This window comes from Phalacrocorax aristotelis, chromosome 11, assembly GCF_949628215.1.
Source record: "Phalacrocorax aristotelis chromosome 11, bGulAri2.1, whole genome shotgun sequence".
NCBI lineage: Eukaryota > Metazoa > Chordata > Aves > Suliformes > Phalacrocoracidae > Phalacrocorax > Phalacrocorax aristotelis.
Window position 1 is genome coordinate 17,246,764 of NC_134286.1, and position 12,370 is coordinate 17,259,133.

At 44.6% G+C, this 12,370-nt stretch overlaps 1 protein-coding gene across 4 annotated transcripts in view; it reads left to right on the forward strand.

Annotated features, from left to right (window-relative positions):
- Positions 1 to 12,370, forward strand: part of ZBTB33 (zinc finger and BTB domain containing 33) — a 28,598-nt gene extending 16,228 nt beyond the window's left edge. The window contains exons 2-3 of one of the 4 annotated variants that reach the window (XR_012662752.1): positions 6,683 to 8,954; positions 12,240 to 12,370. Coding sequence is in view for 3 of the 4 variants with exons in the window: in XM_075107133.1 (XP_074963234.1) it covers positions 6,683 to 8,715 (2,033 nt within the window). In the remaining variant the exon portion in view is untranslated. Of the gene's footprint in view, positions 1 to 5,489; positions 5,574 to 5,724; positions 5,861 to 6,682; positions 11,712 to 12,239 lie in introns of those variants that run through there. The other 3 variants (XM_075107135.1, XM_075107134.1, XM_075107133.1) reach the window with 3 other exon arrangements.

Consider the following 12,370-nt stretch of genomic DNA (forward strand, 5'->3'; position numbering starts at 1 on the left):
CCTGAGCCAGCACCGTGCCCTTGGGGCCAAGAAGGCCAGCGGTGTCCTGGGGTGCATTAAAAGGAGTGTGGCCAGCACATCGAGAGGGGTTATCCTCCCCCTCTACTCTGCCCTAGTGAGGCCACATCTGGAGTACTGTGTCCAGTTTTGGGCCCCCCAGTTTAAGAAGGATGTGGAACTGCTTGAGCAACTCCAGCGGAGAGCTACCAAGATGATCAGGGGACTGGAGCATCTCCCTTATGAGGAAAGGCTGAGACACTTGGGTTTGTTCAGCGTGGAGAAGAGAAGGCTGAGGGGAGACCTCATCAGTGCATATAAATATCTAGAGGGTGGGTGTCAGGACGATGGGGCCAGACTCTTTTAAGTGGTGCCCAATGACAGGCCAAGGGTCAACGGGCACAAGTTGGAACACAGGAAGTTCTACCTGAATATAAGGACAAACTCCTTCCCTGTGTGGGTGCCAGAGCAGTGGCACAGGCTGCCCAGAGAGGCTGTGGGGTCTCTTCCCTAGAGACATTCAAACCCCTCCTGGATGCGTTCCTGTGCCCCCTGCTCTGGGTGTGCCTGCTCAAGCAGGGGGGTTGGACAAGATGATCTCCAGAGCTCCCTTCCAACCCCTGCCATTCTGTGATTCTGTGAAGATAGGGCTTATCCTGAGATCTCAGGGTTGTCCTGATGTACCATTCAGGCAGCAGATAGTCCAGGTGTGGAGACTGCCTGCTGCCCAGGTTGTTATGGGTAGGGCTCACCTTGGGATCTCAGGGTGGCCCAGGGGAGCTGCACCACCACATTACCTCACCAGCTGGGGGATCCCTGAAGCAGCACCCAGGCAGAGGCACAAAAGCTCAATCCTTGTTAGAGGATCACTGAACCTGCTGTTTTTGCCTATATTTCAGGGATTCGCACAGGCATAATTTACCACTGTGCTTTGATCTTCCCCACAGGAGGGCAGGAATCTCAAGCATGTTGGATAGGCAGCCCCTAAATCTATCACAGGCCTATGTTATCTAAATACAAATGTTTTACTTGTCCAACACACAAAGCCAAACTACAATTAGTATGACATATATGTTTTTCGACACCCCAGATATAAGTCACCCAACCACATTTCTTTCTATTAACCCAGTCATCTCTTAACGTAAAGAATGAATGAACAAAACGACATATGGTATCTCATCCCTTTTCTTATTTCTTCAAGAAAACCACATCAGCTCTAATATAGTGTTATATTTCAAAGACCTACTTTTGGGCCATATTTCACCACCCTCCAACTGATATTCTGGCCACCATTGATTGCAATACCATTTTAATTTCTCCTTAGTCATGGGGTCACCTCCAAGTTTACTCCAATTCTTTAGGATGCATTGTACAGAAGAACAAAGAGGAGCCTTCCTGGAAGCAGTGGAACCCAATTTGGTGCTGAAAAGAACCCAACATTTCATACACAACAAATTCCAAATTCCAAATACAAAACAAGGGATTTTCTCCTTACATTACAAATACAACGCGTAGAAACAAAACCGCACTGCTGCTGCGTATTTCTCCTGATGAGTCTTATGCAGAGCTAATACAAAAACCAATTCCAACTGCTTTCTTAAAAGGTCCTGCTCTTCTCCCCTTTCCCTTTAAAATACCTCTTTTGAATAGCGTTGCACCATTGTGTGGCTCACTGCCCGACTGCAGGAGAGGAGCTGATGGAGTCCCCGATCAACAGGTCAGCACGTGCTGGAGTCCAGTCGGTCCACTTCTCCCCATCGGGTATGGCGAGACAACCAGGGCAAGGCTATCAGCACAGTCCCATCTGGGTTGCCAAAACTGTTTTCCCAAAAGTGGGTTCATTTGCCTGGTGTGCAAAACGCCAAAATACACACAGAGCGGAGGTATTTTATTCGTTTGTATTTGCGCAAAGATGGGTGCTAGGTGGTAACTCTGCAAAGCAACAAGAAACTACAAGGTATTTATCTTGTTATAAAAACCTGCCTAAATTCATATTCATTGGTTAATAATTATCATCTCATCTGCTATTAGTTAGCTATATTTTACTTAGCCTCGCTAGCTGTGTAAATTAGCACGCAAGCTCCTTCTAGGAGTGGAGGGGAAAGTCTTCCCAGTCCTGAATTGTGCCAGTGGTCATGATCTCCCCCTGCACATTCCCCTTTCACATAGTTACCGCAGTTTTGGCTGACTTCACACTTGATCACCCGGCCTTAGGCATCTTCTGAGGCAGGATGTTCCTTTTGATCAGACTCTCAGTTCTTCTTCAAGGATATAGCCATAAAACAAATGCTTCCTTATCTCTCGGTTCCCTCCTCTGACTGCCATATTCTGTTTTGCAAAGCTCACACGGCCCATTGTTACTACTTAGTAGAAAATTTCATCTTCTGCGGGATATCACTCCCGTTGAGTGAGGAGGTTCAGAGAGAACCCCCGTGTGTTCCAAACTCCTTCCCTTAGAAGAGTCTAGGTGTGGCTGGATCCAAACTTAGCCCCGGGCTTGGTCAACAGTTTTTACGTCTAAAGGATTATATATGTGCTATCAATCCTTTACATCACTTAGCTAAGATTTCAAAGTTGAGCACGCTGTTAGTCACTTACTGAGGGTCTGTTGGGGCAAGGAATCTCTCAACCTCGAGGAGTGGCTTTGCGAGGCGTCCCTACTCAAGGGGAGATTGTAGCATGCAGCCTACCGCTGTGCAGGAGAGCTCAACGGGCCTGGGCTGTCCACCATTTATGGAGTAAGACGATTGACTTATAGTCATATTTGCATGCCAGCACGAGATTTGGATAACTGCTCTGGATGCCCCTTGGCTACCGTGTTTCCATCCATCCCCAAAGTCCAGCACATGGTGGACACAGCCATCATGACTCCCACTGGGGATTGTGGCTTACATGGGGCGGTGGCGAGGAACACACTGCCACACAGCGGTGTTTTATTTGCAATTCCACAGTGGAACAACATTTTTGTCCCTAAAAGGCATCTTAGCTAGGATAACTGTTGAATTTTGATTTTACTGAAGGCCCTAAGGGGAAATTCACGTTCCTGTTTATCAAATTTAAGATATTTTAATGTAAAATACATTTTTTTCATGACAGAGGATGCTTCTTTGTCTCTCAGATTTCTCAAGTCTTTTACAAGAATCTTCTGTTCCCACAAATTGTATCTTTAAAAATAAGAGAGCTCTTCAAATTGCTTAACTGAAAAGTTGTTACTCAATTGCATATTTTTCTTCACACAAAAGCCTACACATCACTTCTTCAAATTTGTACTCTGTATTTTCAGAGCCTCCATCCAAGCATTTTTTGGGATCACTTCTATGCATTAAAATTAAAGTTGCGATTGTGTCTTTTACCTATTCTTTCAGTTCTATGAACACCACATTTAGTTCTGTGTTCTAGATGTTTCTTGTCAATATCTTAGATAAAACAGTTCTTTTAATTTGTCATTATATAAGTTTTTATGTGAGTTAAATCACCAAACACTTTCTAGGCTAATCTAAATACAAAAGAAGGGGGAAAAAACCAAACAAGCCCACAACTAAGAGGCATGTGCTAGACAAAAAAATATTCACATTGAAATTCTGCATTCAGGTGCAGGAGTACTGAGTGGCAGCTTCAGTAACACTTTTTTAAGCTGATCAGAGCATTAGCTCTGCCCTGACCATGGCAAGGTGACAGTGGGGGTTCAGATTTTACATCTGAGACAGTAAGTTGCCATAGCAAGAAGCTTCTGCAAAAAGGTAAAAGTCAAGGAGATGGTGCAGCTCTCACAGCTAGACCAGCATCTTTTAAATTAGCCAGCATTTCTGTGCTTAAGGGTAAGCAGTTCAAACCTGATTTTTGAGAAATTATGATGTTTCAGGAGCAGGGCTCCTTCCAAATCAGTGCTCATCTTTATCTCTAAATTTTACTGTTAGTTATTTAGAAATTATATAGGCAATGAGAAGAAAAATCCTTAAAGCTGAAGGATGAACGGCTAAGAAATTGTTTAATTTGGACCATTTCCATTGACCAAAAATGAATGATCATCAGACATTCTTGGAGGAGAAAAAAGAACACTGGGTTATATGTTAAAAATGAAAATGGTTATAGTGTTACTTTTCATTTAATATAACCTCCTGTGTAAAAATGACTAAGAACCCGTATCAAAGAAGAAAACTTAACTGAAGGGTTATCTGAGGAAGAAAAACCTACCTTTCCCCGATTATTGTTCTCTATTATTTATTCTTCTTCACTCAGCTCTCTGGAAAAACCTATAAATAAACAGAAACTGGCTTTGCAACTTTTCAGGTCTGAAGGCTCACTTCAGAAGGGCACTTCTGCTACCAGCTGTATAAATACAGGGAGCATGGCAAGTGATTTTCTTGCTAGAAGGGCTCATAAAGTTAGCCAGGACCATTTTGTTGCTGATACATGCAGTGAGGGATTGCAGTTGTTTGTGCCAGTGGCCTGTTCATGTTTTTGGTTGAATTTGATAGAAGGACATTTCCTTTTGGCAAAGTTTTTGAATCTTGAGAAAAATCAAGAACCCTGCAAAATCCATAGGGGAAAAAAAAAGAAGGAACAGATCAGTAAGTGAAGATGAAAAATATCTTTTATGATCTTGGCGCTCTTCGAGCATTCATGAACAGCGACAGTTTCCCAGAGACCGCGTTGTGGATACGCCACTTTGATGACCACATATCGAATGTGCCGCGAGCCACATTTTTGTCAAAGGACTTATATCTGTAGAGCTCCTAGCAGAGTCTAACACGTGCCACTGTGGTGCAAAGAATACAAAATAAGCGATCCCGCCGTGCAAGCACAGGTTACGGGAGGTTTCCTCGCTGCTGGGCGGAGGTGCCAGCTGCGTCAGCCGTTGGCAGAGCAGCACCAGCCTGGTCTCTACCCGCGGGAAGGAAGCAAGCCGCCGCGGGAAATAACCCGCTGCCATCACGTCTCCACGGCCTTATCCGACACGGTCAGACGTGAGGCGGGCGTTGGGGGGCTCCCTGCGGGCTTGGCCCGGGGTGAGGAGAGCGGATGAGCTAGGGGCCACGCAGGGATTGCCAATGCCGACGCGAGGCCCGCCTGCTCGGCCCTGGGCTGCCCAAGGCCTGCGGCGTAGCGGGGCCACGGGCTGGCCGTGGCCACAACCCAGGGCCTCGGGGCCTGTGGCCTGAGGGCGGCGACCCGGCCGCTGCCAACCACCTCAGCCCGCTACGCCGCCACCGCGGCCGAGGGGCTCCCGGCGCCACTGGGGGGGCCTCGGCGGGAGGCCGGACCGCCCGGGGCCCGCCATGCCACGCACCGCCGGGAGCTTCCCCTGCCCAGCCTGAGGGCCCGCTGGCGGCGGCTGTAGGGCCGCCCCGCCCCACCTTCCGGCCCCGACCGCGTCCGTAGGTTCCCGAGGCTGTTCGGGTCCGGGAGCCGAAAGGTGCCGAGCGCGCTCGGGCGCGGGGGTGGGCGGGGGCAGCGCGGTGCAGCGCCCCCTGGCGGCCGCGCAGCGGGGGCGGGGCCCCGGCTCCGGCCCCGGCCCCGGCCCGACCAGCGGCGGCGGCCGGTGCCCGTTGTGCGGGAAGGGCGCGGGAGCACAGGTAACGCGGGGCTTCGCTTGCCGCCTCCGCGCCGCGGGGCAGCCTCCCCCCTCCCGCCGCCGCTAGGGGCCGGCTCGCCTCGCCTCGCCTGGAGCAGGAAGCGGCGGCGGGCACGGCCTGGCCGCGCGGAGGGGCCCGCCCGTCCCTCAGCCCCGGCTCCCCGGGCCCGCCGCCCGTCAGCACCGCCGCCGCTCCCTCTCGCTGAGGCGTGACCGCCCGTCCGCCGCACACTCCCGGCCACGGGGCCTTGCCGGCGGCGGCGGCGGCTGGAAACGATCGTTTTCATGGTAAACTTCGGCGGGGGCTGCGGGGGGAGCGGGGCGGCGGGGCGGAAGGGTCTCGGCCTCCTCATCCCCTCCCGCCCTTCCAGCCGGGTGGAAATAAACTTTTAGGGGTAAAATGAAGGGCTGGCGGCCTTTACCGAGCTGTTCGCGGATTTTGGTGGTGTTTTTAGCACCTTGTTGGGGGGGGCGTCGAATGGGAAGCGGCGACGGGTTACTTTGACTTTATGGATCTTTTTTGCTACTGTGCTGCTGTGGTACCTCGGTTTCAAACACAAAGCGACCTTGCAAATAAATACATGAGGAGTAAAAAAAAAAAAGTTTATTTTTTCTAGGCAAGAAAGTGAAGTATCGGTAGTGTTTTCAGTAACCTCAGTTGACTGGTAATACACGGACAGACATATTTTGTCATCTGGCCCATAAATAATGTGGATGTTATCGGGCTTTCTCGTAACAATTCATGGAATATTTTCACAATTAAAAAGAAATCTCTAACAGTGTCTAAAGCCCTTTGAGGGACACAAATCTTGCATCTTCTTGGTTTTCAAGTTCACCTTATTTGCTGTTGGATCAGATAAGCAGTTGTTTCCCAGTTCCTCACCTTTTAAGAACAGAGGCGATATCCAGAATTGCATGTACCTGGTGTAGAAGGTGAAGGGACAAATAACAAGAATCAAATTTGCAGAGTGCCATACCGTATAACCTTATGAATAGTATCTCAGATTTGTTTTTTCAAAAGAAGGAATAAACAGTAAATGTGGGAACAACGTCACGCAGTTAAAACCGTAAATCTGTATTTTTACTAATTTGATGTCTTTTATTTTCTAGGAATGGAGGGGAAAAAACTGATTTCTGCAACAGACACACAGTATTCTAGTGTGCTCCTTCAGTCTTTGAATGAACAACGTGGCCATGGACTTTTTTGCGATGTTACTGTCATTGTGGAGGACCGGAAATTTCGAGCTCACAGAAACATCCTTTCGGCCTCAAGCACATATTTTCACCAGCTTTTCTCAGTGGCCGGGCAAGTGGTGGAACTGAGCTTTGTAAGAGCAGAAATTTTTGCAGAAATTCTTAACTATATTTATAGTTCCAAAATAATCAGCATTCGATCTGATTTGCTTGATGAACTGATTAAATCAGGGCAACAGCTGGGTGTTAAATTCATAGCCGATCTGGGCGTGTCTCCGTCTGAAGGAAAAAACATGCCAAGCAAGGTCAAAAATGGTGCTTTGGAAACTTCTAGTCCAGGTCAAAAGGATGCTGAAACGCAAGTACCCGTGATAAGGCCAGAGAATCAGGAGATAACGGATGGGATGCCTGTTATAACACAGTCATTCTCCTTACATGGCATAGAATACGAGACTACAAAAATTACAGTGAGTGATTCAGATGATGATGATGATGTAATTTTTTGCTCTGAGATTGTTCCTCCAAAAGAATGTACTAAAGATACAAATGCTGCAACACAGAACCAGCCTTGCCCAAGCCCAGCTGGAGTTTCTGACCAAAAATCATGTGGCAGTGGTGGCTCTCCCCATTTGGCGAGCACCACAGCAGCTCAAAAACTCTCTTTGTCTGCCAGTCAGCTAAGCCCAAACCAAACACAATTAAGTGCCGAATCGCTTCTCTCTGCAACACCGCAGCATCTGACTCCTAATATCATTGTGCTAAATAAGCCTCGACTTAACTCATCGCTCGGTGCCAGCTCCTTGCATCAAACGCATGTGACCCCTACAATTAATTTAGTTGAGGATAACCAGCAGCCATCTAATAATGGCTCCTTAACTGAAGCGGAAACCACTGCTGTTGATGATGAAGAGGTGGTTGAAGATGATGTCGATATTATCAGCTCTTCTAGTCCTGGTTCAGTCAGCAGTAGCTCTTTGGTTCAGCAACCTTCCATACCCAAGGCAGCAACCGCTGAAGGATCAGGAGTACAGAAAAAACAGGTGGTTACATTTTCACAAGAGCCATTTGCTAAACCTGGAGAATTTAAAATAAAAATCTCAGATGTCCTTACTGGAAACAATAAGGAATTCAGTTCAGGTATAGCATCGAAGCATGCGGCAGAAGGGCAGAAGATCATAACATTAGATACAGCAACCGAGATAGAAGGCCTGTCCACAGGCTGTAAGGTTTATGCAAATATCGGTGAGGATACGTATGATATAGTCATTCCTGTAAAGGGCGATTCCGAGGAAGGCGAAGCCAAGCTCGATGAAACGCCTAGAACATCTGGTGATGATTCCCCAAACAGGAAACGCATGAAAGTAAAGCACGATGACCATTACGAGCTCATAGTGGATGGAAGGGTCTACTACATTTGTATTGTGTGTAAGAGGTCATACGCATGTCTGACGAGTTTACGGAGACATTTTAACGTTCATTCCTGGGAGAAGAAATATCCGTGTCGATACTGCGACAAAGTTTTTCCCCTTGCAGAATACCGTACAAAGCATGAAATTCACCACACTGGTGAGCGAAGGTACCAGTGCTTGACGTGTGGCAAATCTTTCATCAACTACCAAATTACGGCCTCCCACATAAGATCAGTTCATAGCCAAGACCCTTCCGGAGATACCAAGCTTTATCGATTGCATCCTTGCAGGTCGTTGCAGATCAGACAGTATGCATACATTACTGATCACTCCAGCAGCATACCAGTAATAAACGAGGGTGGAATTGTTTATCGTGTTGGCACAGGGAAGGATGGCGCTGAAGGGACAACATCTAATCCCCCAGCCAAACAAATTACCTGGGATGACATTTTCATTCCACAGGGAAATGAAGCAATTTTTAAACAAAACCCATCAGAGGGAAGTACTGAATTTGAGTTTGTAATACCGGAATCTTACTGAAACGCATTAAATGCTGGAAAAAAGATTCAGTGCAGAAATATTGCAGCTGTTTTAAATGAACTGTTAAAATTGCTGTAAAATCAAATGTTAAAGTGAAAACAAGTTAACTTGTTCTACCAAGTCATCAAATGGTAGCACTTAGATGGATCGTTAGTAGCTGCGAGTTGTGGAAGTGATTCATCTGAAAGTTTACTTGAATAGAGAATAAGACATTTCCAAGGAGCTGCCAGTGTTTTCTGGTATGTTAATTGTGATCAAAATGTGGGAATTTGTAGCTTGAAAAGGTACAATTTCTTCTAAAGCGCTAGACATCTTTCTTCTAAAGGAATTGAGGTATTTCCTGTACCCACACTTACTATGTAAACCCTTTCTTTCATGTTAGCACTTTAATGCTGAATTGTGTTTAGACGTTAACCAAGAAAACAGTCAGATTTTTCATTATAGCCTCTTGAATATTGAACCATTTAAAAAAAATACCACAACTTTAATTTATTTTTGTGAACAATGCATTACTGCAAGGGTTCAAAATAACCAATCCAGGACTCTGGAGTAGTGTATTTTTGAACTAGCATCTTAGTTACGCTTTTGTAAGTGCTATGAATAATCTGTCTTCATGCAAATAGTCCTGCCAACAAGAGACATTTGGTTAGGGCTAACATGAACAAATGTTATACTTGGCAGTATGGTGAGCAGAGTATTCAGTGTCTGGACCTTTATATTTTACTCTTTTTGCTTTGGGAAAGAAAAACCAAAACCCACAAAGCTCAATAGCGACGAAGCTTAAGAGCACTTAGGAAGGAGATAATTTTGCCTTTTCAAAGGTTGAGGAATAATGTTAGGTTTTCTTGCTACTGGAAGAGATGCCAGTAGTTAGTTTGGAATAAAGTGCTGTTCCTTTTTTTGCTCTGCAAGAAGAAGGGCCTCAGTCTGGTATTTTTTAGAAAAGTAATTTTTTTTTTTAAGCTGAAGGCTTTGACATTTACTTCTCAAAACTATGAAATATCTAAGCACTGTACTGGTTTGAGCACTGAGACTGCTGAGGATCTTGTATGCCTATTTGGCTTATCCTTTAAGTGAAACAGGGATTTGGATTCCCCCACCCACTCACACACCGCCCTCCCAACCTCCCCCCCGCCATTAATAGGGTGTAAAAGCACGAGGACTAAACCAACAATCAAAAAATCCCCTCTTTCCACCATAATCCAAAGTATAATTTCTCTGCATTTATCTAGTTGTCATCTATTCTCAGTTTTGGTTTCGTTGTATTTCCTTTTTTTTTTTTTCTCCTTGCAACTGGCACACGTTGCGGCACATAGAAGATAAATTAGATGTCCAACTTGAACAGGAAACTGTAGATCTGAGAAAAACAAACAGCTGTTTATCGGAGTCATAGTTTAGCATTTCAGATGTAGCGACTTGTTGAATTTTTGTAAATGGTAATATAAAAACTGCTCAAGTTGTAGAGATGCCTGAGAAAGATTGTCGTGTGTAGTACTACTTAGTTATCGTAATCTTTCATTGCTTAAGTTACAGTTACAGCTTTGGGGGTTTTTTTTGTGTGTTTTAAGTAAGCATCTTGATCCTATGACCCTCAAGGTTAAGGTTTTAGACATACAGTACTCTAGACAGAAAGACATTTAAATGGTAAATGGCTCAAATACAACCGGAGCTACAAAAAAGGGTACCAGGAATCTGTATGAGTAGCGATGGGAGAAAGAGGAGGAGTTGTTTACCTTACGCATGTAACGCTCAGCACTTCTGTTTCATAGGCCAAGAACATGGTATACCTGGTAATTTTCAGCTCATGTTACAGACCCCTTTGACTATAACGGGGTTTGTTTTCAGATGTGTCAGGTTGGATGTTACCTGAGATGGTGTTTCAGCAGTCAAACACGATCCTCACAAGACATACGTACTGATTGCCTGTATGAGCACAGGTAGCTCTGGCATAGCTGGCTGCGTGCTAGATTCAGACTTCCCAAACTTTTTGACAAGACAAATACAATGTTATTTTTGTTATTGACATGACACATCTGGAATGAAGCATACCTTGCAAAGTGTACATTCAGTAATAAGGAAACATAATGGCTATCAATATTTGCTGCTGATATATTTAAAACCTTAAATTAAACTGTGCCTAGTAAAGGTCTCTTTTTGGAGGAAAACTGGAAAATTAGGGCTGTGTAACTATTTTTGCTAGAAGACTCGTGCTTGCATGTGTCTCAGGGTCTTCAGTTTTCCTTGGAAGTGATTTTTTTGATATCCAAAGTCCAGAGGTCACGTAAAGCTTTTTTTTTTTTTTAATTTCACTTCCATTATTTATTAGTTTGGACATATGTTAAATCCATTCTTTTAAAACTTTTTATGGGGCCATGAGCTTTTATATTTAGATTTCTGGCTATTGCACTTATATTTGGGGTTTTGTTTGGTTTTGTAAACACTTAGCTTCCAGTTTAACTTAATGAAAAACCTTATGTAAATATTAAGAAATTGGCTTTGGGTTAATGGAAGAAAAAGATTGAATCTGAAAAAGCATTTTTATAAAAATTAAAAATTTCAACAGTATGGTAGCAAACCTCACAGTCATTTATATGCGTCTAAAAACGTAAATGGATCTGCTGCAAAATATGGTAACGGTGGGTGCATCCTCACTGTATGGTTTCTTTGGGGATCCATGCCATAGCATTCCAGTATGTGAATTGAAAAAATATTGAGTAACAATTGACTGCTTATTTATTTTGTACTGTTAAGGCATGCAGCTTATAAAAAGATGCAGAAGCTGACGACTATATACATTGACCGCTGGCTCCTACAGCTATCGCCTAGGAACTGTTCCATGTGAAACGTTGATCATTTTTGCCAGATCTGTGATGTATATAGTTGTACAGTCTTTCCTTAACATACTTTTTAAAGTTCTGTTCTACTTCTCATTAATCAATACTTGATATTAGTTCTTAGGGCTTTCTATGGCGAAAATAAAGAAGTTTAATTCTAAAGATGGGTGTATCATGTTTCTTTTTAATGACAACTCAACTTTTACAGCCTGACTTTTTGAGATTACCAACCATTTGTGGCTTCCTTTTCCAGGTCTTTAGGAACAGCAGGGAACCTCCTGGGTGGGGTGGGGAGGTGGTTTTATTTGGGGCTTAGGGTTTTTTGTTGGGTTTTTTTGGTTGGATGGTTTTTGGTTTGGTTTTTTTGTCTATAGTGAGCTGAGTGTTGTGACACATGCTTACTCTCAGAATAGCTGGAGCTGCTGTCGAACAGTCTGTCCAGCTACTACTGTCATTGCAAATGATCTAGAAATCAAGAAAAACATACAGTGACCAAAGCATGTCAGCTAACTCATGGGTAGGGCTCCTCTTCTTACCAGTTAGGAGTTGGAAGATTAGATTGTTGGTGAACTGTGGCTAGCATGGAGAAAGTTAATTACTTTATGTAGACTTCTTATTACGGGTAAGGAATGCAAGTTAATAAGTAACATGCCAAATGATGTTTTAGATGCCTTTATCTCCTTTGCATAGGGCTTCCACCTACTTCTGCTAACATCAAAGAGCAGCTGACATCATCAGGAGAGAATTAGGCCCAAAGCAATGTAGCAAACATGAAAGTAAGTAAAGGAGACACTGACATTGCACTGGCTGGATTATACACC